General features: G+C 38.8%; 2 protein-coding genes across 2 annotated transcripts; one reads left to right on the top strand and one right to left on the bottom strand.

Annotated features, from left to right (window-relative positions):
* Positions 1–12215: 12215 nt before the first annotated feature.
* Positions 12216–16110, bottom strand: zic4 (zic family member 4). The gene is made up of 2 exons (XM_067251743.1): positions 14961–16110; positions 12216–12878 (listed from the first exon to the last, which is right to left on the bottom strand). The coding sequence occupies exons 1-2, from the start codon at positions 16108–16110 to the stop codon at positions 12442–12444; spliced, it is 1587 nt and encodes a 528-aa protein (XP_067107844.1). The 3' UTR covers positions 12216–12441.
* Positions 16111–20524: 4414 nt separating this feature from the next.
* On the top strand, positions 20525–23650 carry zic1 (zic family member 1 (odd-paired homolog, Drosophila)). The gene is made up of 3 exons (XM_067251537.1): positions 20525–21557; positions 22014–22177; positions 22624–23650. The coding sequence occupies exons 1-3, from the start codon at positions 20591–20593 to the stop codon at positions 22816–22818; spliced, it is 1326 nt and encodes a 441-aa protein (XP_067107638.1). The 5' UTR covers positions 20525–20590; the 3' UTR covers positions 22819–23650.
* The last annotated feature ends 670 nt before the right edge of the window (positions 23651–24320 follow it).

Raw genomic sequence — 24320 nt, 5'->3', positions numbered from 1 at the left:
TTAATTCAAAAAATGTAAGTAACAGTACATCTAGCCAACCATGTACAGACAAATAGGGTAAATTAATTGTTTGAAAATATGTTAGTATGCGGGCAAAGAAGCCGAGCAGCAATGTGTTGCATTAATAATAACATACAACAAATAACATTGTGAAATGTTTTAAAGCCTTCCAGTCACTTCATTTGGCAGCGAAATTGAACCACAAGAAGAAAACTTCCGCTCCCTCTCTAAATCTTAAGACCTAGTCACATTCTTTCAGCATTTCCAATCCTTTCACTGCATTGAACCGGGTGCAGAGGCTTTGTGTTTGCCAGACCTAACTGTGTCCACTACTCCCACTCCTTTCAATGGGAGGTAAGAAGAGGGGTAAGGGCTGGAACGACAGTGTTACCCATGCAAGCAGAACATCCCTCTCTTTTTGTGCAGTGGGTTGACAAGGTGGCAGCGGGGAGGATGTGGTCAGTCTACTCAAATATAATAGAGGGTTGGGCAGCTGCCTTTGGCCCAACAAAAGGCGTAGTCTTCTATTTGTCCTGTTTGCTTAGTTTTGTTTCTGAGAAAACGTATGTCTTATGCACATGCTTGTCAATCTAACTCAATGGACGTAAGGTTAAATGCACATATAATTGAGTTATTTCAACCATCAGATTGTATTGCGTTTAATATTATATTAAGGATGTCTAAAGTTTTGTAGTTGAGGGTTGATATACTCAAACAGGCTTATTTTTGGTTTGGGGCATGTAGCTTGTAAGATTTCCATATATTTTAAATATATCATGTATATCATTATATATTTTGAATAAAAGGCAACCTAAATAAAATAAAAATGATTGTCACATTATTTGAAAGAAAAAATCATTTCAGATATATTCTTTGGAAACATGAACATGCAACAACTCAGCATTCATAAAAAACTATTTCATTATTTTATTCTTAGATTGCGCTTTCTAGACCTTTATCTTTGCTTTGTGCATGCCATTTCCTACAGAGTGCAAAGTCTTTCCAAGTAGGCCTACTTAAAAGTCAACATCGTCTATCTTTATTTCACATATAGCTCCCAAGAGCCGGTCTTTGATCTCTTTGAATTATTTTCTTTTTCAACGCAGGATCTGTTATGCACTAAAATTCTTTGCTTTTCCATAGAAACGTGTCCTTTCCGTTGGGATATTGATGTTTTCTTCCTCCCAGGGGTGATGATATGGTGAATCAGAATTTAAAAGCCATGCACAATGCCTGTATTCATGGTTGTTTTTTCGTCTTTGTTTGGTTTTGTCTTGATCTTCAAGCTCTCCATTTCTCAAATGAATGCAAATATTGTTTATTCTGTTGATGTCCGCGCTCCAGTCATTTCAGTAGCTTTTCAACGATTAAACTCTTTGTTGAAGCAGCAGGTTGCACCACCATGGCGTTTTACTGTAGTGTGCTCGACCAGAGACTATAGTGAGGGCTGTAAAGAGTATCTCTCACACACACACACACACACACACAAGCACACACATACACACACATACACTTTGTTCTGTCTCTCTCATTCACTCTGTGTCTGTCTCTCACTCCCTCTCACTAACACTCTCTCTTTCTCTTTCTCTCTTTATCTCTCTCTCTCATTTTCTCTGGGTGTGTATTTGTTTAGATATGCCTATATTATATTTTAATGCACCTGTCAAGTCTTCATTTTATTCAGATGTGCGACTTATTTCACTCTGGGCATTTTCCAACATTTACCCCACGAAACATTTGGGGAAATTCATATAGACAGGGTATTAAATCGACACCAAGACTGTTTTCAGCATCCCCTCCTCTTTGCCACGCTGACATGTCTGATAGACCAGACTTTCTCTCTGCATTGTCATCTTGTCATCTCAACAATGTACATCTTTGGGACACCAATTTGGGAGGCCTTTGATCTGCTGACTGAAAAGAACAAAGTCATGTAGAGAAGTCAGCTATTGTGTAGAACTTTATTTTCTTTTCCTTTATTAGTCAACATTGTGGAACACCAGATAATTGATGAATCATATCATCTGGGGAATGTCTCTGATATTCCCATGCGTAAGGTTTGCTTGAAGCGTTTATTGCCTGCTGAATTGGTTTTTGAATATAGACTTGAGCATTAAATAGCATTTTGGATTATACACAAGATAGTAGTCCATTGCAAACATTGCAATTTCCTAAATATGAATGACATTACATTCACAACTGCCCAAATGAATATGAAATTCCACACATTCTTTAATCCCCTCATGACCTGGATTATATAGTACTCTGACCTAAACATTAATTCTAAGATCCTGCTCACAAGTGCCTGGTGTCAACTTTCATGACTCTCTGTTTGAAATACTGGCGCAATAATCAGGTTTCTCTCCCCCTACTTGCTTCTACCCCATCCTCTCTGTCGTATATCTCTTCAGATTTTCCACATAAAGATCAAATTAACAACCTTAAGTTATTCTCAATACCAGGTGTTGTTTTATCACAACAGGATTCTTATTTCTGTCTGTTTTATTTTAATTGATTTGCAGGATATTGGCGTCATTGTTTCGCACATGTTGACATGGCGTTCTTTAGATACCGAAAGCAAAAAAGTGGAGTACTCAATCTTTTGGGTTTATGCCATTGAAAAGCCCTCTGTATAACTGCAAGTTTGAAGTTTGATACAGTTCAGCCTACAGTTTATATTTGGTGTATTCCTGAAGTCTACATATGTGTAAGATATTGCAATTGTAATTTAATACATTACACACTATCATGAAGCGAACTAAATTCACGTTTAGTTTTATCGATAAAATGATAACATATACAACACAATAATGTAAGTTGTATTTTCTCTAAGGAAACTGAATCATCTTTGGTCACTCTTATAATGCAAAAACTGTTGGAACTACATATACATACATGGGGGACAAATGTATGGCGGTAACATTATCTAATTTGAATCATCCAAATGTAGTTTTTCAAGTCACAAAGTAATTTCAAGGCACCCTTTCTTCTCTGTTTATAGAAAACTGTGACAAGTCAAGACACATTTACAAACACCTATGAGCTATTCAAATCATCGGCACTCTTGTCTCACTGCGAACATCCATCTGCTGAATGAGAAGTTTCACGGCAGCGCACGTCCCTTACAAAAGACGATTGTGATTTAGACAAACATTGGGGAAAACATAAAGGCAAAGGTCAAGTCCTCTTTCAGTTCAAGTGTGCGCTGATTTACCTACAAGTCAATGGGGCAGCTCGTTACGCCTTCCTATTTTGAGGAGTACGGGCGTATTGGGGAGACAAGAAACATCTTTAGTGTTTATGTAGCATGGGCTTCATTTCCACATGGTCCTGCTGTACTAAAATATGCAGTATAGACACATACTTTACGTGAAAGGTTCTTACTAATACAAGACAGCCACCACAGCATTGTGCTTCCCGTGGAATCCCCTTCAATAGAAATGTTCGACCAATTAACATTAGACTTTTCTTTTCTTTTACATAGGGCGCTTACAGGCATTCCCTTCCACAACAACATAAACCCCATACATTAAATGAAACTTGCAGTGTCATAAAACTATGACTACCACTATGTACTGATTAGAGGAAATTAATATATAGGTCTAGGCCTATGTCATTTTAACTTTAGGCTATAGCTACGTTTGTCCTTTATTCCTATAAAGTCAATTATGTCAAGAACACATAAGGATTAGACGAACAAGTAGTGTTAATTGCGCGCCAGGTATAACGAGCAGGTCTAATCTTGCTTCCCCCTCTTTCTATTGAGTTTTTGTGGGCCTAATGAGTGGCAGGTAGGGCTGCTTCCTGCTTTCACACGTGCAAAAAATAGGCCTTTCACTGCTTGCAGTCCTGGACCCTAGCTGGGCACGGGAAACAATTGATTTTAAGCATAAAGTTAATTATGCCTAGAAATTAGACAGGCTCACGCTAGATAAGGACTTGGAGGTTATCGCAGCATGATTTCCTGACAGGTCTCACGCTCTCACATGTCAAGACTGCATGAATGTTTTAATACGGTTTATGCTCATGTGTTGTCAAATAAGTGAAGGTAAAACATTACTTACCTTGCCTCGTGTCTTCAAAGTTTCTGACACATTTCAAACGTTTTTTTCTACGCTATAGGCTTCAAGATTCATCGGAAACTATCTTCGCATTTTATCCTGCCTTAACACTATTCCGAGGGAAATAAAGGACAAAATCCCTGATTATTCCTTCATTCTTGTCTGAGTAGTTTTCTTGGCTACACAAAGAGTATTATGAAAATAGCCTCAGCCCAAAGAATGTCACAGTGGTCGGTTTCTTATTGAAATCTTTCTTTATACTTAGAAAAAAAAAATGACGTTTCTTTTGCTGAATTAACTCCTGAACATAAAGGATAAGCCTGAAAATAAAAACATTTTATTTTTCAATAACTATAATTATAGAGACATCTTTACGTTGCATCAGTACAACATTGTTAGCTATATTTGAGGTTTTGTTTTAATTGTTATATTACAGTGAAATAGAGTACTTCAGTCCATAGCAGTTTAATAATAGCTTATGGGAATCAATATTGAGTGCAAATTGACGCTTAATGTTGCCATACATTTTATGATTGTGAGTAGGCTGATACTAATACTTTGTTTCTATATATTTTCAATTACGTTTTTACACTACTGCCAAATTAAGAACTGTGTCTTTAAAACATGTCTTATCAAGGTGTCTAAGGCAAATAAATAAGGTTAGAAATGTCCCGAGTGCTCAAACATCAGTAGCAAATGGGTTATGAATACAATGATTGAGACAGTTGAAAAGGTAACTTGGAATCTATTAACAGATGTTGAATTTATGAACTGCTTTGTTTCACTACAGTCAAATCAAAATGATTGACAAAGTAATAAACGCTACATGCTGCTCTATCTGATTATGGAGTATTTTCATTGTGCCATCGAGGAGAATATGACAACCATGGCACATTTGGGATTTGAACTGTCAAATAAAGAGTCTCCAAGGATCGATTGCGTTGGTGACGTTTCTGAACATCCAAAGAAGATGTTAGGAATTTACTAAAATAACTATTTACTGCGTCTGTGGTCCAAATAGCCTACATATTATTTAGCTACACATAGATACATATACACACATTTCTAATAAAATAAAATAAAAAGGTATTTGAGACTTTCCAAGTATTAGTGCTGATGGGGAACTTTATGGTTGAAGACGTGTGTAGGCACGCGACACGTCTGTCCAGAAGAAAGGGAAGAACGCTTGAGCGGAATGAACTGTAGTTCAAGGACACTTTACTCAATGATGATTAAGACTGACCCCTCCCCTTACCCCCGCCCATAATCGTCCAACTTTTTCTTTCCTCCATTTCCCTTAAATCTGGCATTAATGTCGAACAAGTGGCTGTTGACATCGTCGAGGCCTTATCTCCAACAATCCAACACGAGTCTGATGTTCTGTTTGGTTATTTAAAGTGTGTGCTGCACTTGTAGGCTACATCCTCCACTTGAATTTAAGCAATTGACGTCAAACATACACCATTAAGCTATGGCTCCGCATAATGCCAAAAACCTTCACACATACAACCTTTGGGTAATTTATTTCGCATTGGGAGTCCACCTTTACTACGTGATTGTTACATTATGACAGTGAAGTGACATAAATGCAATAATGGTTAATTGTGCGTGATAGAGTAAGGGTAACAAACTTAACAAAGAAATGTCAGAAAGAAAGAGCATGGCTATGTCTTCATTAGCATGATCTCCAAGGACCGCCAAACATTTCATTAATTTGTAATTTATAAACGTTTGACAAATATCCGAATATGTAAATATCAGAGGCGTAATGTCTTTTCGGCGGGAGATGGAGAAATGACCCAAAGTCTTTGATGCTGGTACAGTGATCACGAAAATCATATCTTTTCTCAAACTGTGCTCCCACTATTTGCGACATATTTCTCGGCTGACGTGTGAAATAGTGCAGATAAACCATTGATTCATAATGTTTCGCATTTGCATTTGCACATACACAATATTCTACACATTACTTTGATTCATGATGATAGGCCTACTGTCTCCTTTCTGAATTGTGTAACCTCACTTTTGCATCACTGTAAATTGCACCAGTGGGAGGGTCCCTAGAACTAAAAGGGTACATTTCTGGATGGTTCAGATTTTTTTCCCCTAGTGGTTTAGAAACAACCAGTCAATCACAATACATATATTATTAGGCTTGTATTATTATCACGGTACCAATAACAACAACAAATACTTATTTATATATTTGTAAATAACTATTTAAATTAGTTTATTCTATGATTTCGGTGCGGCTCTGTATGTACAAATCTAAAACGAAAAAAGGCTGTTAACGACATAGCTTGCATATGTGTGTAGCCTACCTGAGACCAGTTTTACAAGCTTGAAGAATTCTTGAAAAAGCCAAGCAAGGCAGCTTGCATCAATCAGTGCCCACGGTCCTTAAGTGTTGAGCATATCCTATTTCTAACACTGATAATGATGTTATACCCGGCACCCATCTATGTTTATGGGTATAGGCAACCAAGGAAAACATAAGACAATACAAACCCTCGTTTTGCAAAATAAATGAATGAAACTATGATCTAAAAATGTATACGACTGAAGTTCGCCCTCGGACCTTGAAGTGGATTCTTTGGATTATACTTTGAAAGGGAATGGTTAAACAATCACTCAGACTCTTAGTACACTGTTACAGTTTACAATTTTATTGAAAAAAATATATAGGCGTTTTCTGTGGGGGAGGGGTGAGGTGTTGAATTACAAAACCATGACGTTATTCTGCGTTTTGCTCTTCTTTATCACGTTCGCTCAAACACAAACACACACAGACATCCACGCACACAAACCTTCCAAGCCAACTGTAACAACAGTAGAGGATGACACAAGTTAAGATGAATTATGTCGTTGATATGCTCCTAATCGCCAAAGGGCACGTTCTCAAATGTATAATTATGTGTTCTGGATGATGTATGCGCCACTGTTAGGAATTTGATCAGTTTAGTATGAGTACATTATCATTCCATTGTGCTCATTACTGCCATAACTATATTTTGTTGCACAAACCATGAGTGCGTGAGATGGACGAAACCACGTGACACTGAAAGCCTAGCTTCAATATGTGGCCTACTAAAAAGTTTGCGTGAGAAAAAAAAAATTATGATATCAAAAAGATGTCCCTAGACTACCATTGATGCTGATAATTAATTACAATCCCCACTTGTTAAAAAAATGCTTGTGGTGTTGAAGTTGAGCGCCTTGGCAGCCAACCAGTCTTTAATCGGGCTTCCCTCGTTGATGATGTATCTAATTGAAATGTGGATATCAGTTTAAAATTGGTGTATTCCATTGTAACTTTTGGTTGTACTGTAGTCCAGTTAGGCAGAATACATTTGTGTTTTGGGGTGGTGTGGGAGCCATCTCTCTGTTTTTAACAGTTGTACATTAATTTACACTACTGCACGAACACGAAGCTCTATCTCTGTCTCACACACACACAGAGTTAGGGTGGTTTGTACGACAAAATGTGTATTAAAATCTAAATAGAGCACTGTTTGCGAAGGAAGGTGCTTCCTCAATTTAAGCACACGTGCAAACTAATTTCATATATATTTGCATGCTATAACCTTATGATGAAAAGATATTCCTTGTGGAAGACAGGGCCAATTGAAAAGAGAAATCGAAGATCAAAGAGAACAGAATAAGCACGGGTCGTTCGACTCATTCACACAGCTGCATTGAGACTCAAGGCCAACAAGCGTATCTTACATTGAATGGGAGTTTCTATTCAAAATGCAGGTGCGAGGAACTGTTGCACACTCTGGCACATTGTCAAAGTTGTTAGAGATCCATGTTCGACGCACTAACTATGGGGGCTGATTTGCGTTCAAGGGAGTCCACTCTCAACGTTGCGCCGAAATCCTCGGACTGTGGAAATCCAAACATTTTGGTGGATATTCAAACAAGCCACGTTATGAAATCGACAAACTTGTCTCCGACTTTTCAAACTCACAAGGGTCATTTTCAATGAGTCAAGCAATAGTTGTTTAGGCCTACTTTCACATACAAAGAAAAGCCGGCAAAGGTAGCATGCTAAGAAAGATAATCGAAATAGCAACAAAAAAAACCCAATGCATTTTACCCATAGTATGTCTTCAGATAGGCTTCAAATAGGTTTTGTAAGGCAAGCTACTTCTCACCCTTCAATTGCCCCCTTAAAGCAAGTCATGCCAGAACTGCCTCAGATATGTGGCGGAGATAAAAAAATAAAGAAAAAGATCATATTAAAAATAAAATCATGTGAAAATAAGATTGGAATCGATATCTTAACGCTTAATGTTTCTGTATCACATGCATTGCATTTGTATCATTTAAAATATTGGAAACGATTTGTGAATGGATAGGTTAGTTTAAATCTTCACTTCTCTCCCTTTTTAGAATGACGTTTCCTGGGTGTATTTACTTGTTTGCTATTGCACCTGTCTGGTGATTTTGCCTGCGAATTCCGGCCACTTCATGTCTTGTAATTATGACATGAAATGGAACATTGAATAGGGGGCAGAAATGCTTTTTACTCGCAGACTGCTAATCCCCTATTAAAAGGGCTTTGTTCAATAACGCAGGACAGTTTCCGGAAGTAGGATTACCGCCTCCATTATTTTGCAAAGAAATGATATTTCACACTCAAACGAGTCTTAGGACGCCATAGAAGTGCTGAGAGGACCAAGGACAAGAAATTAAATGGATTCAGTTTCATTTGTAGCACAAGTCCAATAATCTTTTCTTGACATAATCGGTAATTAATGTGATGAATATGCATTTTAAGTGAAACAACCGTGCTGTCATTGGATTACAGAGCTTCTGTGTCCTGCCTAGTACAATTGATACACAAATCCTTCATGGCCTGCATGTTTCCATATTAACAAATCTTGTGTTTTCTTTATGAGAAATCATATCTGTATTAGGCCCAAATGATTTTTATTTGATAAAATGTCAGCAGTACATACAAAGTAGCAAGGATTATTAAGTGAATATATTTTTACTCAGTCTCAGTAGTGAATGTTTTAAACATTTTAGGTGTTGGACTTGCTGTCTGAATTCTCAATTTAAGGACAGGTGCTCTATTGCTGTACTGTCTGTTCATGCTGTTAAGCCTTATAAAAGAACAAGCGGAAAGAATTGGACCCCCCCCCCCCCCCTTCACACACACACCACCTCTCTCTCTCACCACACACACACACAAACACACACACACACACACACACACACACAGGGATGAAGCCTGCTTCTGCACACCAATAACAATGTCTACCAGTAGACCACAAGGGAATCTAAGGACAGAATTCAGTCATGCAACATCACTAAATAGTGGCTCAGAATCAGCTCTGCTACAAGCTACATTGGTTTTCATGAAAGGACAGTATAACAGCATCAAACACTTTATCTTCTACCTTACATGATCATATATCATCAGATTTCAATTATTGCCATCTGATACTTGAGATTACAAGTTTGTTTACAAATCAGAACTACCTTATGCAGGTCAAAGATTAAATTAATCTTCAACATAAACATACACACAGGTATGTATATGCATGAATAGACACAGGTACGCATACATGTAGTTTCAGGGTGTTTGTTCTTTACTCTATTGTCAGGGGTTCATGAGAGGCTGGACTTTAATTAATGCCCTGAAGTATTGGTGATGTGGTTGATGACAACAATCAACAGGGGATGACTCCAAACCAACATCTTTGTCCAAGTTGAGAAGGAGAGGCTAGTCAATATGAAGGTATTTTACAGTAATGTAGTCTACACCAACACTCAACAGGCGGCCCAAGGAAACTTCCTCTTTTTGTATTGTCTTAACTACAGTCTATTACATCATCATCAAGTTAGGGAAGGTAATGATGGGATATCTATAGATTACTTTTTAAATTAAATTAACATAGTGTTCTCTCTCTTTTTATATGTAGTAAAACGTATTTGCATGTATACATTTTTCCTGTATGATTGTCTGTGCCTGCAATGTTTCTGAATATGTGTTTGTGTGTATGTGGTTAAAAGAGAGAAAAGGAGTGTGTGTGTGTGCGCGCGTAAGTGTGTGTACCTTTATAACTGTTGCGCATCTATGGGTTTTCGTTTTAAATAGAAATAGTTTTACACACCCCTTGTTCCTTTTGATGACTGGAACTAAAAGCTTTGGACGGCTCAACAGAGAAGAGGCGACCAAATCGGTGACAAAAGAAGCTTTCCGTGTCATCAACGTCGTTTAGACAACATGGAGGAATCCTTCTGATATTAACTCCCACTTCAAAGCGATCTCGTTTCAATTGAGACCGGACTATCCTTTCCCCCATTTATCCACAAGAGCTGGTGCATGGAAGTATCAGCTTGTTTGGTTATTTTTGTAGTGTTTATTCTCCTTCTCTTTTCAGTGTGGTACTTTGACAGAGTAAACGGCAATACAAGCACCAAAGGACTAACTCTTAACATATCAGATGCTAGAATGGTGTAACCACTTGCTAGCTCAAGCCTAACTCGTGGCATTGAATGCCAATTCCATGCTCTTTATTATTATTTTTGAATGCAGTTTCTTAATCAAAACTATTTTGGCTCAGTGCATTTGTCTTGGGCGTGCGAACTAATTTGTTTTACTGAACTAACCATAGGCCGGTGGTAAATTGTGTTACGCTTAGGGAATCAAAATATGAGTAGGCCTAGTTGCCAGACTATTAGGCTAGCCTACTTCTCTTACCGAACCTTAACTATGTTGTTTTAAAGTTGATTGCACTTGACCGATTTTGTAAACAGTCCTTGTCCTCAAAAATAATAAGGAGAAGACTAAAAAGAATAAGCTAACTGGCTTAATTTTTTACGTCATGAAGCAGCCCAGCATTGTGAGAAACAACTTATTATATCGGTTCTTCTTTTGAAAAAAGCAAAATTATATTTGCTTTTAACATGGTATGAAGGAAATAGATTACCGTTTCATACCCCATGGGAAGTAAATATGACATTCTTTTGAACAGGCTTTGAAGTCCACGGACTTGGCCCCATATCATTCGAGTTTGACTCGGCTATTGGTATAGAAATCTTAATTCAGCATGAGGATTCATCGTTCTGAAGAAATGGCTCTTTGTACCAGAAGTTCTTTGAAGTCTAGATTAGAATATAGGTTTTCATCAAACGCGGGCCTTAACCCTTGTCCAAAACCATCGTATATGTATGGAGATATGGTGCTCACACAAGAAAGACATGCAACGAAAGTTATGTCTCTAGACATTAAATATGGTGTTGAAAATAGCATTTTAACCATTGCTCGAGCTTTAATTGTTATTTAATGTATTCAAAAATAGAGATTATCGTAGGCTCTGCTTGAAGTTACACTGACAAGAAAAGTATGCGTTCAAGGAAGGCATTCGAAATTAGAAATGATGGCCTGAGGACACATTATCGTTGCCCAATCAAAACTGCCGCAAATCGTATCTTAAGATATGAAGCACGTGTAGAAAATAGGTGCACAACGTGCTTGACACCTGTTTATTAATTCGACGGCAAGGCAAATGTTTTGCCTCAGGTATTGTCTCACAATTCAGACCACAACAAATTTTCTTGATCCAAAAATGTTGTTTCATCTTTGTTTCATCCTTGTTTTATCCTTAGCCTATGTCAGTGGATTTTTCCTGAACGGGAACAATGAACAGAAATGTGTGACATGAATATGTCACAAAAGCCAGAAAACGTTTTATCGTACACCATTTATTCCAAATACTGACAAAATTACAGGGCAATATGGTACACATTTCAAGTGTACACCGGATGAGAACACATAATAAAAAGCCATTGCTGACAAATTGTGACAATACAAAATACCCACCAAATGCCCACGTTGAATAAACATTTATGACTTTGTAGGTAATATCAAATAGACCATATGAAAACATTTCAATAGTTGACTTTCATTACAAATGAAAATATTTCTGTATGAAACATAAAACATGTATACAAACAATTTTAGCAAACAAAATTGCTTAAAGACAGAAGCTTACAAAAAATGTGGCTACTGTTAACATTAACACATCAAAAATGAGCAATTTACAAATGTACATTTCATATTGAAACACTTTGGTTCGATAATACAAAAAGGTTAATCTCAGATTAAAAAATAAATTAAAAAGATATTGAAGTCTAAACTGAATTTACAAAATAATGCAACATGCGTAGGCTACATTAAATCAGTACGATATATCAGAAATGTACAAACAGAATTTCATATTTTCTTTATGCGGAGAAAATACAGTTTTCATAGGAATATGCCATACGCCAGTGTATTGAATCAAAACATTTGAAAATATACCTTCTGGATTGAAGTCCAATAGAAAATATATTTATGTTTGCTGCATTTTCAAAACGGAATCTGTTAGAAGGCGTCCCTTGACTGAGGGTTCCTGTAAAGTGGTTCATCTGAGGGGTCAGGTGTGGAGGAACCGCTGGGTGGTGTATGAGTGCCACTGGCTCCAGAACTGTGACAAACGTACCACTCACTAAGATTGGCGGGCTGTGACGACGCGACGGGTTCTGAGAGCGATGAAGCCCCTGGCTCGCGGCCTATGTCCGATGAGGGGGACACTAATGATGGAGTTGAAGATTCGTAGCCTGAACTTGGTGGTGGAGACTTACAGTGCACCTTCATGTGTTTTCTTAGTGAGCTCGGGTGTGTGTAAGATTTGTCACAACCTCTTACTTTGCAGTTGTAAGGCTTATCGCTGGTGTGCACGTGGGAGTGCTTTTTCCGGTCACTGCTATTGGCGAAACGTCTGTCACATCCGTCAAACTCACATTTAAAGGGCTTTTCACCTGCAATGAAATAGCATAGTTTAGGCGATACTCGACTTGCAAAAGCAATCGGGAACTTTTACCTATAAGTGAAGGTCCCGATATATAAGCAATGCTGGTGGAGAAACAACGCTCACCTAAAGTGGCACAATGTTGTCAACCAAACTGAATATTCATGAAGTCGAAGGCCTTACTTAGCACAGGAGCAACATTTGGTTGCTGCTGTTCACCTGCAACCATGACAGTTCATAAAGGCCAACAACATGACCAGGCAAAAAGACAATCTGAATAAATTACACTAGAATCATCAAACGCTGATTTATCTTATGCGCCAAGCTACTCATGTGTAATTGCTACTGTCTAATTATACTTGCGTGTTGAATATCAATCTGACCTTCAGCTGTTGAGCTGAGAGAGCCAATCAAGGATATTAGTGTTTTACAAGGAAGCATTGAGGATCAGACCCCAAGGGAAGTTTGAGCCATAACCACAGTTTCAGTTTTAAACATTATACCAAGGACCAGGGCCCTTGGGAGTCAACACACCCTGAAATAATTTAACAGATTTGTACTGTTAGCAAATGGTTTGAATTATGCATTTACTGTGCTGAATACGGCTGAGGAGGCAAATTTGTTATCATTATTGTATTACACACACTCCATGCAGAGTATGATGGGATTGGGCCCAAAAGTGTATGTTCTTCTCTTTCGAAACTATGTATCTGAATGTAACTGCGTGTCCCAGATATTATGTTTTCAGGAAGCATATGTGTTCGTTGATAATTCTTCTCAAATGTATCACAAAGACAGAATGTTTTTACAATACATTACCAGTCCCACCAAATAATGTAATCCAGAGGGCAGCATGTAAAACATGGTTGGTATAGACTACCTGTTACATTGCTGTGGCCCCTCCTTTTTCTAGGCGCTTCTTTCTATCGACTTGTTGCTTTTGTAAGGATGAGTATTACCCAAAGAATGTCCCTGCTTTGTAAGCAACTACAACATTCCTTGTATAGCTTTATTGCATTTGGTCTTTTAGCATTGGAGTTTGTGCTGATGCTTCTGTTGAATACATCCTTCAACATAAAATATTTAACCAGTAAAATCCTACCACTAATAGTCTTAACAAATACAACTAATAATATTTATAATTAAGTAAGTCCTAATATAAACAATAATGTAAATACTAGTCATATTATACTAGTGCTGTATATATTATAGTCAAATAAAGTCTTAGAATGAAAAGTTTTAGATTATCATTCATACTGATGTTAGAAGTAAACTGAGAATAATATATTTTGACATAATATATCTAACCTATCCTGTATCCTGTTCAACACGTTTTGGCATTAATGCAAGATTACCTTAAAATGGATACAAGTCAGATGATGCCTTACCTATAGACTACAGAGACAGACTATGCACATAGGGATTCAGCAACAAGTCTTACAACAAGACTGAAAAGCATTGACAATCCAACGAACCATAATTTCCTCCATCCTCCAACAGCCAACTTTCATTTTATTATTCTAAGTACAATACGTATCTTTTGACCAGTTGTGTGCTACTTTTCCATATGTGGCAGTGCTCGGATAGACTTGTGGTAGGCCTGAATCTTCGATCTATTTTGGCATAAACATGTCAGTTCACACGTCAAACGCTTGAGTGAGCTGTACCAGAATCCCCAAGCAACATCCTTCTACAACTTTTGACCACTGATGCAACTAACAACAAACACTTGGAAATTAGGTTCAGCCTCAAACACGCTGTGCTGCTGCATCCACAGAAAGTTAATATGCTTATATAGACGTTGATTTGTTCAAATAGCACGTAAAATGCAATTGACCAAACACTACTCTGTTTTTAATTCTCTCTTTGAGGTATGGCTTTAATAAAACCAGTATAGGTTTGTTTACAGAAGATATAGCCCACTAGTGGCTAGTGTTAAGAATTCAATTGCGTAATATTTAAGCTAAATCACTGTGAAGCAATATTGCATAGAGATTGTAGCCTATTGATGATAATCGATCGTAAATTCAATGTAATACTTGTACTATATGTTTTTTGAAAGGCGAAGCTAAATATAAATTAAGTCACTGACCTGTATGTGTTCTTTTGTGAATCTTAAGGTTTTCAGATCTTGCGAATACTTTTCCACATCCAGGGAATGGACAAGGAAACGGTTTCTCTCCGGTGTGCACGCGGATATGATTTACAAGTTTGTACTTGGCTTTAAATGGTTTTCCTTCCCTTGGACACTCTTCCCAAAAGCATATATGGTTTGCCTGTTCGGGTCCTCCAACATGCTCCACTGTCACATGCGTTACCAGCTCGTGCATAGTGCTGTAAGTTTTGGAGCAAAGTTTCTTCGGCGAGTGCTCCGGTTCCAGCCACTTGCAAATGAGTTCTTGCTTTATCGGCTGCCTCATGTAACGGAAAAAGGCACCGGCTCCGTGGTGATGAGCGCTGAGATTCATGTTCAGATTCAGACCACCGTAGCCATGTAAAGGCGAGGCGGAGAACGGATCAGCCCTTGAGCTTGCCACTTGACTCAAGTGATCAGACCTAACGTACATTTCTCCAGGTATTCCTAACCTTATTTGACCATTCAAGGCTTGGCCACCTGGTGCTCCGTTAGATGGCTGATCGTGATGGAGTCCAGAGAAGAGGGTATGGTTTCCTGCGTCGGGGTGATGACCATAGTGTCCTGGATAGCTACCTGTTGTTGAGACAAACATTCCGTGGTGAGAGGTTGAACCAGGAGCCTGGTCGGTCAGCACTGGCATGGCTTGAGCTGTCAGATCTCTTCGAATGAGGAAATCCCTACCTGCGGATAACGCCTGGGCCGTGTGAGACATAGAATAGGGTACCGTCGTTGCCTGCACCGGGCCAAAAGCTCCCGTTTGACTGGAGACCACTTCACTGTGGCCTGCCATATGATGATTGTGGTGGTGATGGTGGTGGGGATAATGATGGGCTGGGCTGATTTTGAGGGCCGCGGAGTGCCCCATGTGTTCTGGCCCGAATGGACTCGGCCCCAGGCGGGGTTCCGCAGTAATCTCCCCAGGGTGCGCGTGAGCCATTGAGTGTGGATGGCTGCTGAACCCCGGGAAGCCTGTCACGCTCTGAGGGGTATGGTGGTGATGATGGTGATGGTGGTGAGCCCCTGCCAAGTCAACTAATCTCAGCGCCGTGTTCCGTTTGGAAAACGTAGGGTCCATCACAGGGCTTCCCAAAGCATCCACGCTCATTACTCCTAATTTTAGAATGACTTGACAGCAGGCAAAATAATAATGATGATGACAAATATATTTTAATCGCAATGAAAAATAGAAGAAAAAAAGTTTTTAAAGTTGAGATTCTATCTCAGTGCCTACATGGAATCCCATTCGCTTGAGAGGCAGCAGCAGGAAGCTTTGATATACTGAATAGAGATTCATGGTAGGCGCTGCAGCCCGTGGAGCTAAACAATCACCCCGCGTTCTAATTGGTCAGAGCTCAGTGATTGACGTCACTTGTGACAGTTTCCAATGCGAAGAAAAATGTTTTAGTGACAGCAAGGAACAAGAGCGCCTGCGCCGTGCCTCAGGCTACACATGGGAAAAACTAGTTGTTATGCAAAGGTTGTTGTACTTAAAACTCCTTCCTAAAAGTTAAATCTTTGCTTCAGAACTGTAAACGCGAGTTTTCCGTGTTGAATCCACATGCAACACGGAACTTTATAGACCTAATACTGATTTACAAGATTTTGACTAAGGAAACGTGCTTGAGTATGCAAGAGTGGTTTCTTTACTATTAAGGTTATACGGATCATAAATAATTCAGAAATATCTTATTTCCGTTATATAAACGATCAACGATGTCATTCGACAAACGCAACGATGAAAAATATCGTCGCGTTCAGAAATGCTTGCATCAAAGACGTATTCTGACAAAAGAAATGTTTCACAGTGGGCGTTTTAACACACATTGTAAAAAAAGAAGGTAAAGAAACATATTTACATGTCCTCCCACCCGCAAGTTACAACCCCTCCTCGCGCATTTGTTGCTTCCAGCACGTCGGGATCGGTTTCTCTTTATTTGTGAATAGAGTGAGCGACGTCTATTTTCCCGAAAAAAGAAGTTATAGAGCGGACCTGTTGTCGTGATCCGGTGTGATTTCGCTCTCTAGCTCTGTCTGATTGAGACCCAGAACTGGAGTGGATCAGGGGCGCAGGAGGTGGTACAGCAAGAACACGCAGCAAGGCAAAGAGTTAGGGACAAAAAAGAACTCGCTAAAATAAGCCATAACCTAACTAATTTAGGCCTAGGCTACTCTTTGCCCATGGTATCATAACAGGTCCACACGTGAAATGTACGATAGTCTAAAGTATAAAACCATGTTAAGAATTAAATACAGGGTGTGAGACCAAAAAACATTATTTTCCCACGTAGGCCTCTTTCGTAGGCGAATGGACCAGTAGCCTATTGTATTAAAGTTTCTAAACTAGTGCTTAGAAGTGAGTGACCGCCAGATAGACTATAGCCACCCCAACAGACTGGTAAAAATATAGCTTCAGATGACCATTGCATTATGACACCTGAACATTTTAAGTTCCTACTACCAGCCACTGGTCTGCTATTTTAAGACGGGCCGAAAGAAATTATACATTGTCTCTATTTAACATTTTAAGATCATGTTTTCATTGGGTAATATCGATAGGCGCATATGGAATTGTCATCTGCGTGGCATTTTTTCTATAATGTATAAAGCCTGTATAAAAGAAGATTATCTAACAATAAAAGTTATTGATCACAGGAGTCTTACTTTAGACAAAGCTTGGAGCCTTTTACTTAATAATCATAACAAAAATGTATTGTAATGTGAGCTGACCACCCTAAAAGGTTAGTTACGATTAAATTCATGTCAAGTAGGCTATCAAAATTTTAAAATCAATCACAGATATTAATAACGATGGGTGATTCAAAGGCAGTAAAATCTTAATTTATTTTGACAGTGTGTCAAGCCAATATTTGCCCATTGCTTGTAATTGAAGTAGCCTATGTTTCAATAGTTTAAGAAACGGAATTCCACACATGATGAAACAAGTTCATAAGTTAACGCGATATTTGGAGTCCAACTTCTAAAATGTAGGCCTGCGAAAAATGGTCAATTAATTCATTTCAGTTTCCAAAAGATGACTATGAAGCTTTTGTAGTCAAGTGAGGACAGTTCATTTTAAGTCAACTTGGTAGCGAAGTAGGTAAGTTAAATATTTTCAACAAAAACCGAAAATGTCAGACGAAAAGTTAATTACCATCGCTTTTTTCTTCTTCTTTTTAACTCAGAGGCAAGAATCTGTTTTAACCTAGTCAAACTTTGATATGTGACTTTTCAGTAATAAAAAAAAAAAAATACAGTCAAATTAAACGGACATCTTAAGAAACTTAAGAATCTGGACATCTCTTAAGAATGTAAATGTAAAAAGCCTTTGATGACAACGCCACGTCCAGCAAGTCATAATGAAGCAAATATTATGAAAACTATGATTGATCCTAAAGTAACTTATGTAATGGCCTTTGCTCACAGACTGGTATAGGCTAAGGGTCGCAGCTGTAGCCTTGTCTTCTGAGGAATCTCTGTAACACATAGCTTACTTTGAAGTGCTTCGCTCACAAATAGACACCAATGAAGGGTCGGTGACAGAACAAAACATAAAGTTTATTTAATTATGTCAGCTATAGTCAAATTACCCTCACTATATTTCTATTTATATCTATTGTTTATATGTTTACATGCTCTGGAAATATCTGTGTCAATAAGACCATCAATTATTACATCTCAATCAAAAATGTCCAGTAGACCTGTCCGACCTTTTGGGACAATTATCCATAGGTCAGGCAAGATAGTTTGTAAGCATTTATATCATATAACCACAGTCTATACATGCAATACGGAATATAGAAAAATGCACGCCCAAAGTAACAGCTCAACCAAGTAGGGCTGTAAGTAAAAACTCTTCAAAACCTGACACCTTCTGACGCCCGCAGAAACAGGGCCATGTTCTGTCTTTTCTATTTTCAAAGTCACCATTCTTACCGTTTTCCACCTGTTGAAGGTTCCTTCGAAATGTATTGTTGGGTATAAGAACTTTTAAACCTTAACTCTTAACCTTAAAGCCGTCTCTTCCCTCGGTCTCGCTAGTATGTGTTTGGGACTGACGAACAAAAACTAGCAGTCAAGATGATATTTTAATGGTTTGCATGGCACGTCTGTGCGCGCAGCTTTGAACTCTAGCAGCAGAGGTTCCTGCAGAGAGCGCCGCAAATCCCACTTCATAACTTCGGCAACCCACAACGTTCTACACATGCAATGGTTAAGCATGACAATACAGACAAAAAAAAGATCTCACATTGTCAATATTCATGTTTCTGTATAACACATCAACTGGAAGATAATGACTTCGAAAAACAGTTTGGGGAAACCTTTACGTAATAACATGGTTCAGGAATGTGATGCGAGGACCCAAACTGCTGATGTTATCTCTTTGGCAGGTGGGCTACATGGGGGGACAGGTTATTCAGAAAAAGGGCAAGATAGAGCGCTGCAAACGTAGCTCACGTGCAGCTCTATCTTAAACGTCTGCAATAATATAGTTTATGAAAATGGTGTCCATTGAAGTGTGACAAGCTGACAGCAGCATCATAAACGGTGCTGGTTACATGACGCAGTTCTTTAGGCTTTATATGCAACATAGCTTGGGTATGTAGACTCTCACAGGTACATTTTTTAGTCACAATATGTTGATTGACCAATGTCGAGGTTAGATATAGCTTGCTAGTGAAGGTTGACCAGTACTCCTGCAATAAATGTGAACTTTTACCTTGAGGTCAGGCCCCATGCAGATTTGGAATATCGAATCAATAAGATGTGGTGAATGCATTGCATTTGCTGCCAAAATGTTTTGTTCGTGAGGAAGGGAGGTTGTCGAGGTGTGCGCATTTTTGTTGACTTCCCTGCGGCCAAGTGTGGACTGTAATAGGCAAATGCTTATTTCATATGCATTTTATATATTTTGGATAAAACACATTTAGATAAACAAAATATGTATATATTTTGCTTCAGCAGTAAATAAATAAATAAACACCTACAAGCAAATGTGAATACATTTTCTCACATAGCCCTTTGTTTCTTTACATTTGAAAACTTTTTTGTGTTGTTATTCAGCCTTTTAACCAAATCCTCAGTCAGCAATCTCACAATACTTAGGATTGATGATGTAAACGGACCAATGGGAGTGTGGGCACAGCACCACGGATTGTTATTTGGTGAGTGGATGTTACTCGGGGGGGAGAAAGGATGCTCCAATGAGAGACCAAGAATATTGTCACATGACCATCCCCCTCCTTTTCCATTCATCAGGGGTGGACTGTGTTGTCTTTTCAATTCATTTATCTGCAGGAATGATTGCGACTATCAGTCTAGAGCTCACTGCCTGACTGAGGAGGTGAAAGTTTCGCCACAGGAAGATAAACCGCAAAAGACAATATCGTACATGATTTGCGTGTTCATCGGAAGAGAGGTAGTGGGGAAAATTCCTGTCCTCTGAAAGTAAATAGAAAATCGGTGGATTGGAGTTGGCTCAGTTCAGCGAGGTCTGATCATTTTTGCAGGCAGAGGTAGGGACTGAGAATATTTGTGCGTGATTTTTTATTTCTGCACTCAGTCGTCTCAGCGAGTCCAGACTGAAGATGCTCTTGGACGCAGGACCACAGTATCCTACCATAGGAGTGACTACTTTCGGCTCCTCGCGGCATCACTCAACAGGCGAAGTCACAGAAAGAGAAGTGGCTTTGGGGATAAATCCGTTCGCAGACGGGATGGGTGCTTTCAAAATCAACCACAGTTCGCATGATCTTGGCTCCGGGCAAACTGCATTTTCCTCCCAAGCGCCCGGCTACGCAGCCGCTGCACTGGGACATCACCACCACCCGACTCATGTCAGTTCTTACTCTACGGCGGCTTTCAATTCCACCCGGGATTTTCTCTTCAGAAATCGAGGCTTCGGAGACGCTACCAGCGCTCAGCATAGTCTCTTCGCCTCCGCAGCGGGAAGTTTTGCAGCCCCACATGGACACTCAGATGCAGCGGGACACCTGCTCTTCCCAGGACTTCACGAACAAGCCGCGAGCCATGCTTCCTCAAATGTTGTTAATAGTCAGATGCGATTGGGCTTTTCGGGGGACATGTACGGCAGGGCCGACCAGTATGGCCATGTTACAAGCCCGCGGTCCGACCACTATGCTTCGACCCAGTTGCATGGCTATGGCCCTATGAACATGAATATGGCCGCGCATCATGGAGCAGGGGCCTTCTTCCGTTACATGAGGCAGCCGATAAAACAAGAGCTGATCTGCAAGTGGATCGAACCAGAGCAACTAACGAACCCGAAAAAGTCGTGCAACAAAACTTTTAGCACAATGCACGAGCTCGTCACCCATCTGACGGTGGAGCATGTGGGAGGACCGGAGCAGTCGAACCACATTTGCTTCTGGGAAGAGTGTGCCCGAGAAGGAAAACCATTCAAAGCCAAATACAAACTTGTGAACCACATCAGAGTGCACACCGGAGAGAAACCATTTCCATGTCCATTTCCCGGTTGTGGCAAAGTATTTGCTCGATCGGAAAATCTAAAGATTCACAAAAGGACTCACACTGGTAAGATTTGATATCAGACATTTTTAAGACGTAAAAATATAGAATGGTGGCAAATAGTCTAGTCTGTCAATACTAGTAGGCTACAATTATACAGCGTTATTCAATTGACTAACATGAATGCTTTATAATACGTCGATATATAACATATTTTATTGAGCCTATAAATTAATAAAAAGAAGGAAAAATGCAATACATTTAGTGTGGCAGACTTAAGGATATGAGGGAAAATGTATTGGTTTTGTGGTTGTAGGACATAGAAGTACTATTTAGTGTATAAACGGGTTCAATGCACAGACTATATATAAAATAAGTAACATTTGTTGCAATTTATTAGGCCTAATTTAATTCATTTAACATTGTATATTTCTTATTGACTATGCAGATGTTCCTTTCATTATGCTTTTCAATATTTATAATAGTTCTGAGAGATAAAATGTTTATATTTGTACTTTTTAGGCGAAAAACCTTTCAAGTGTGAGTTTGAGGGCTGCGACAGACGGTTTGCAAACAGCAGCGATCGCAAGAAACACATGCATGTCCACACGTCCGACAAGCCCTATCTTTGCAAAATGTGCGACAAGTCATACACACACCCCAGCTCTCTCCGGAAACACATGAAGGTATAGTACTGTGTTAAACGTGAATACATTCTTACGTTATAGATAAAATACGATAAGCCTACATGTTTATGTTTTTTTATTTATTATGGTTTTCTTATTGATACATTATTACATTCCCGTAAATTAATGTGAGTAATTTGCTAATACCAGGAAACAGATACATACATTCATTGCACATTCAGAAAGCCTACCTTTGAATTCAATGTAGGCTTGAAGAGAATATGTGAACTAATTTATAGTAGCCTATCATGCGTGCTGTGGGAATTACATTATCTGAACAGTGAACACATCCAGTTAGCCTATAACCTACCTTTCTCAAGTAAATTAATAGATTAAAAGTGACAATGAAATGTCATACTTTACATTTAATTATGCATTTCATGCTGTTTTGAGTTCAGCAGTGTTCAGTGAAATTTAATACACTTTTCTACATGTTTATTTTGCAGGTTCACGAGTCGACCACTCAAGGATCCCAACCATCGCCAGCGGCAAGTTCAGGGTACGAGTCATCCACGCCACCAACTATTGTGTCACCGTCTACAGAGAACCAGAGCAGCAGTTCCATATCACCAGCAGTATCGACAGTTCATCACACAAGTCACAGCACGCTGTCATCAAATTTCAATGAATGGTACGTGTAAATATTTCTGAAAAGACTGCAGAATTAAGACTGCTTTGGAATCAAAGACTAACAAGTCAGCCATTAACGCGTGGACCGAGAGAAAAATAAAACAAGGAGGCCAAAATGGTTGGTTAACGGCTTTTTAGCAAAGAAAGAGAACAATGCATGGACAAGGTGCAAGGCCAGCTACCAAGTTTTACATTTTCTTTATATCAAAAGACTGAAGTGGGAAATCTCGAAATGCATGCTATCTGCGGGTAGTGCCCTGATTTTTGTACATAAAGATTCACTTAGTTCAAAATGTAATATTTTATTTTGTAAATAGTTATATCACAGTTTAAGGGAATTTGTGAAAATGTGGTCCCTAGATATATGGAAATGAGATGGTTTAAGAATATTGCGATGAGTAGACTTGATTGAACAGAATGTTATAGTTATGTGTACCAAATGTGAATTACTCAGTATTACTACAGTCTACACGTCAACCTAACCGACTATTAGTATTAATGTGCTTTTGTATTCAGTGCAACATTTCGTCCAAGGTCCAGTTTGAGTAGCACAGTATCATTGTTGTTATTTAATGTCATGTCGATAAATCGTGTAGTGAAAGCCTGAAACTCCGTGTCAATCTGTTTATGTACGTGATAAATATAAAACTCTCTGTCCATGCCTTGACAATTGCAAGGAATTATTACCTGTAAATAGATCAATTTTCCATATTTATCCGCATGTAAAGGACCGGTAACACATGTTAGAAATGATCGGTATTTATGGAGAAATACGCTCGTATGTAAAATTTAGTTTACAATAATGTTTGGTTACATTTCGTACTATATTAAAGGATTAAAAATACAATCACCGATTGCCTTCAAAATCTTTGTTCCCGTAGCATTTTTAGGCATGACTGGAGAGTCAAGCAGAGTGAATACTGCTTGTTGTATACAACCCAACAGCCCTAGAAAGGATATAACTTTGAATAGGATATGAGAACTAGGCCAATATGTATGTTTTCACCAAATAAGAAAATGTTCATGGCTGTGCCACTAGATCGCTGAACGTCGATACGTCCACCCATTTCAATGTAACAAAATGGTAACATATACAGGCTATTTGAAATGTGATGGACAAGTGTAACAATTTAGATACGCTTATTGATACACAGGTTTTAAATCACATCATGGTCACCCTTACATCAGTGAACAACAAGTCTAATCGTATAATAGGTAATTTATGTGAAGTAATTTGATTTTGGCTCTGTCTCGTGTCTTCTGTTTATCCAAAATTAACATGCCAGACGTTGCCCTAAAGTAATGTGCGAATTAAAACGATTAATCGTGACGGATACTCATCAGTGTAAACTGGATAGTTTATGTTGCTTAATTATTCTCGAATCTAATTTATTTTCCCTGTGTCGGATTTCATAGTTTTAGGAAGTGTTGTGGAGTCACTGTTGGTCTTTTGTTCCTTGTAGCAGCTTCCTTGACCGCCCCATTAGGCAGAAATCACATCAACAGACTCCAA

This window comes from Osmerus mordax, chromosome 15, assembly GCF_038355195.1.
Source record: "Osmerus mordax isolate fOsmMor3 chromosome 15, fOsmMor3.pri, whole genome shotgun sequence".
NCBI lineage: Eukaryota > Metazoa > Chordata > Actinopteri > Osmeriformes > Osmeridae > Osmerus > Osmerus mordax.
Note: the sequence above shows the minus strand (reverse complement) of the source record. Positions and strands in the feature narration are given on the sequence as shown.

Coding starts and splice junctions, on each gene's coding strand:
- zic1 (XM_067251537.1), top strand. CDS start 20,591: ATGCTCTTGGACGCAGGACCACAGTATCCTACCATAGGAGTGACTACT. Junction 21,558..22,013: donor TCACAAAAGGACTCACACTG/GTAAGATTTGAT, acceptor TGTACTTTTTAG/GCGAAAAACCTTTCAAGTGT. Junction 22,178..22,623: donor CTCTCCGGAAACACATGAAG/GTATAGTACTGT, acceptor TTTATTTTGCAG/GTTCACGAGTCGACCACTCA.
- zic4 (XM_067251743.1), bottom strand. CDS start 16,110: ATGAGCGTGGATGCTTTGGGAAGCCCTGTGATGGACCCTACGTTTTCC. Junction 12,879..14,960: donor TCACAAAAGAACACATACAG/GTCAGTGACTTA, acceptor ATTTCATTGCAG/GTGAAAAGCCCTTTAAATGT.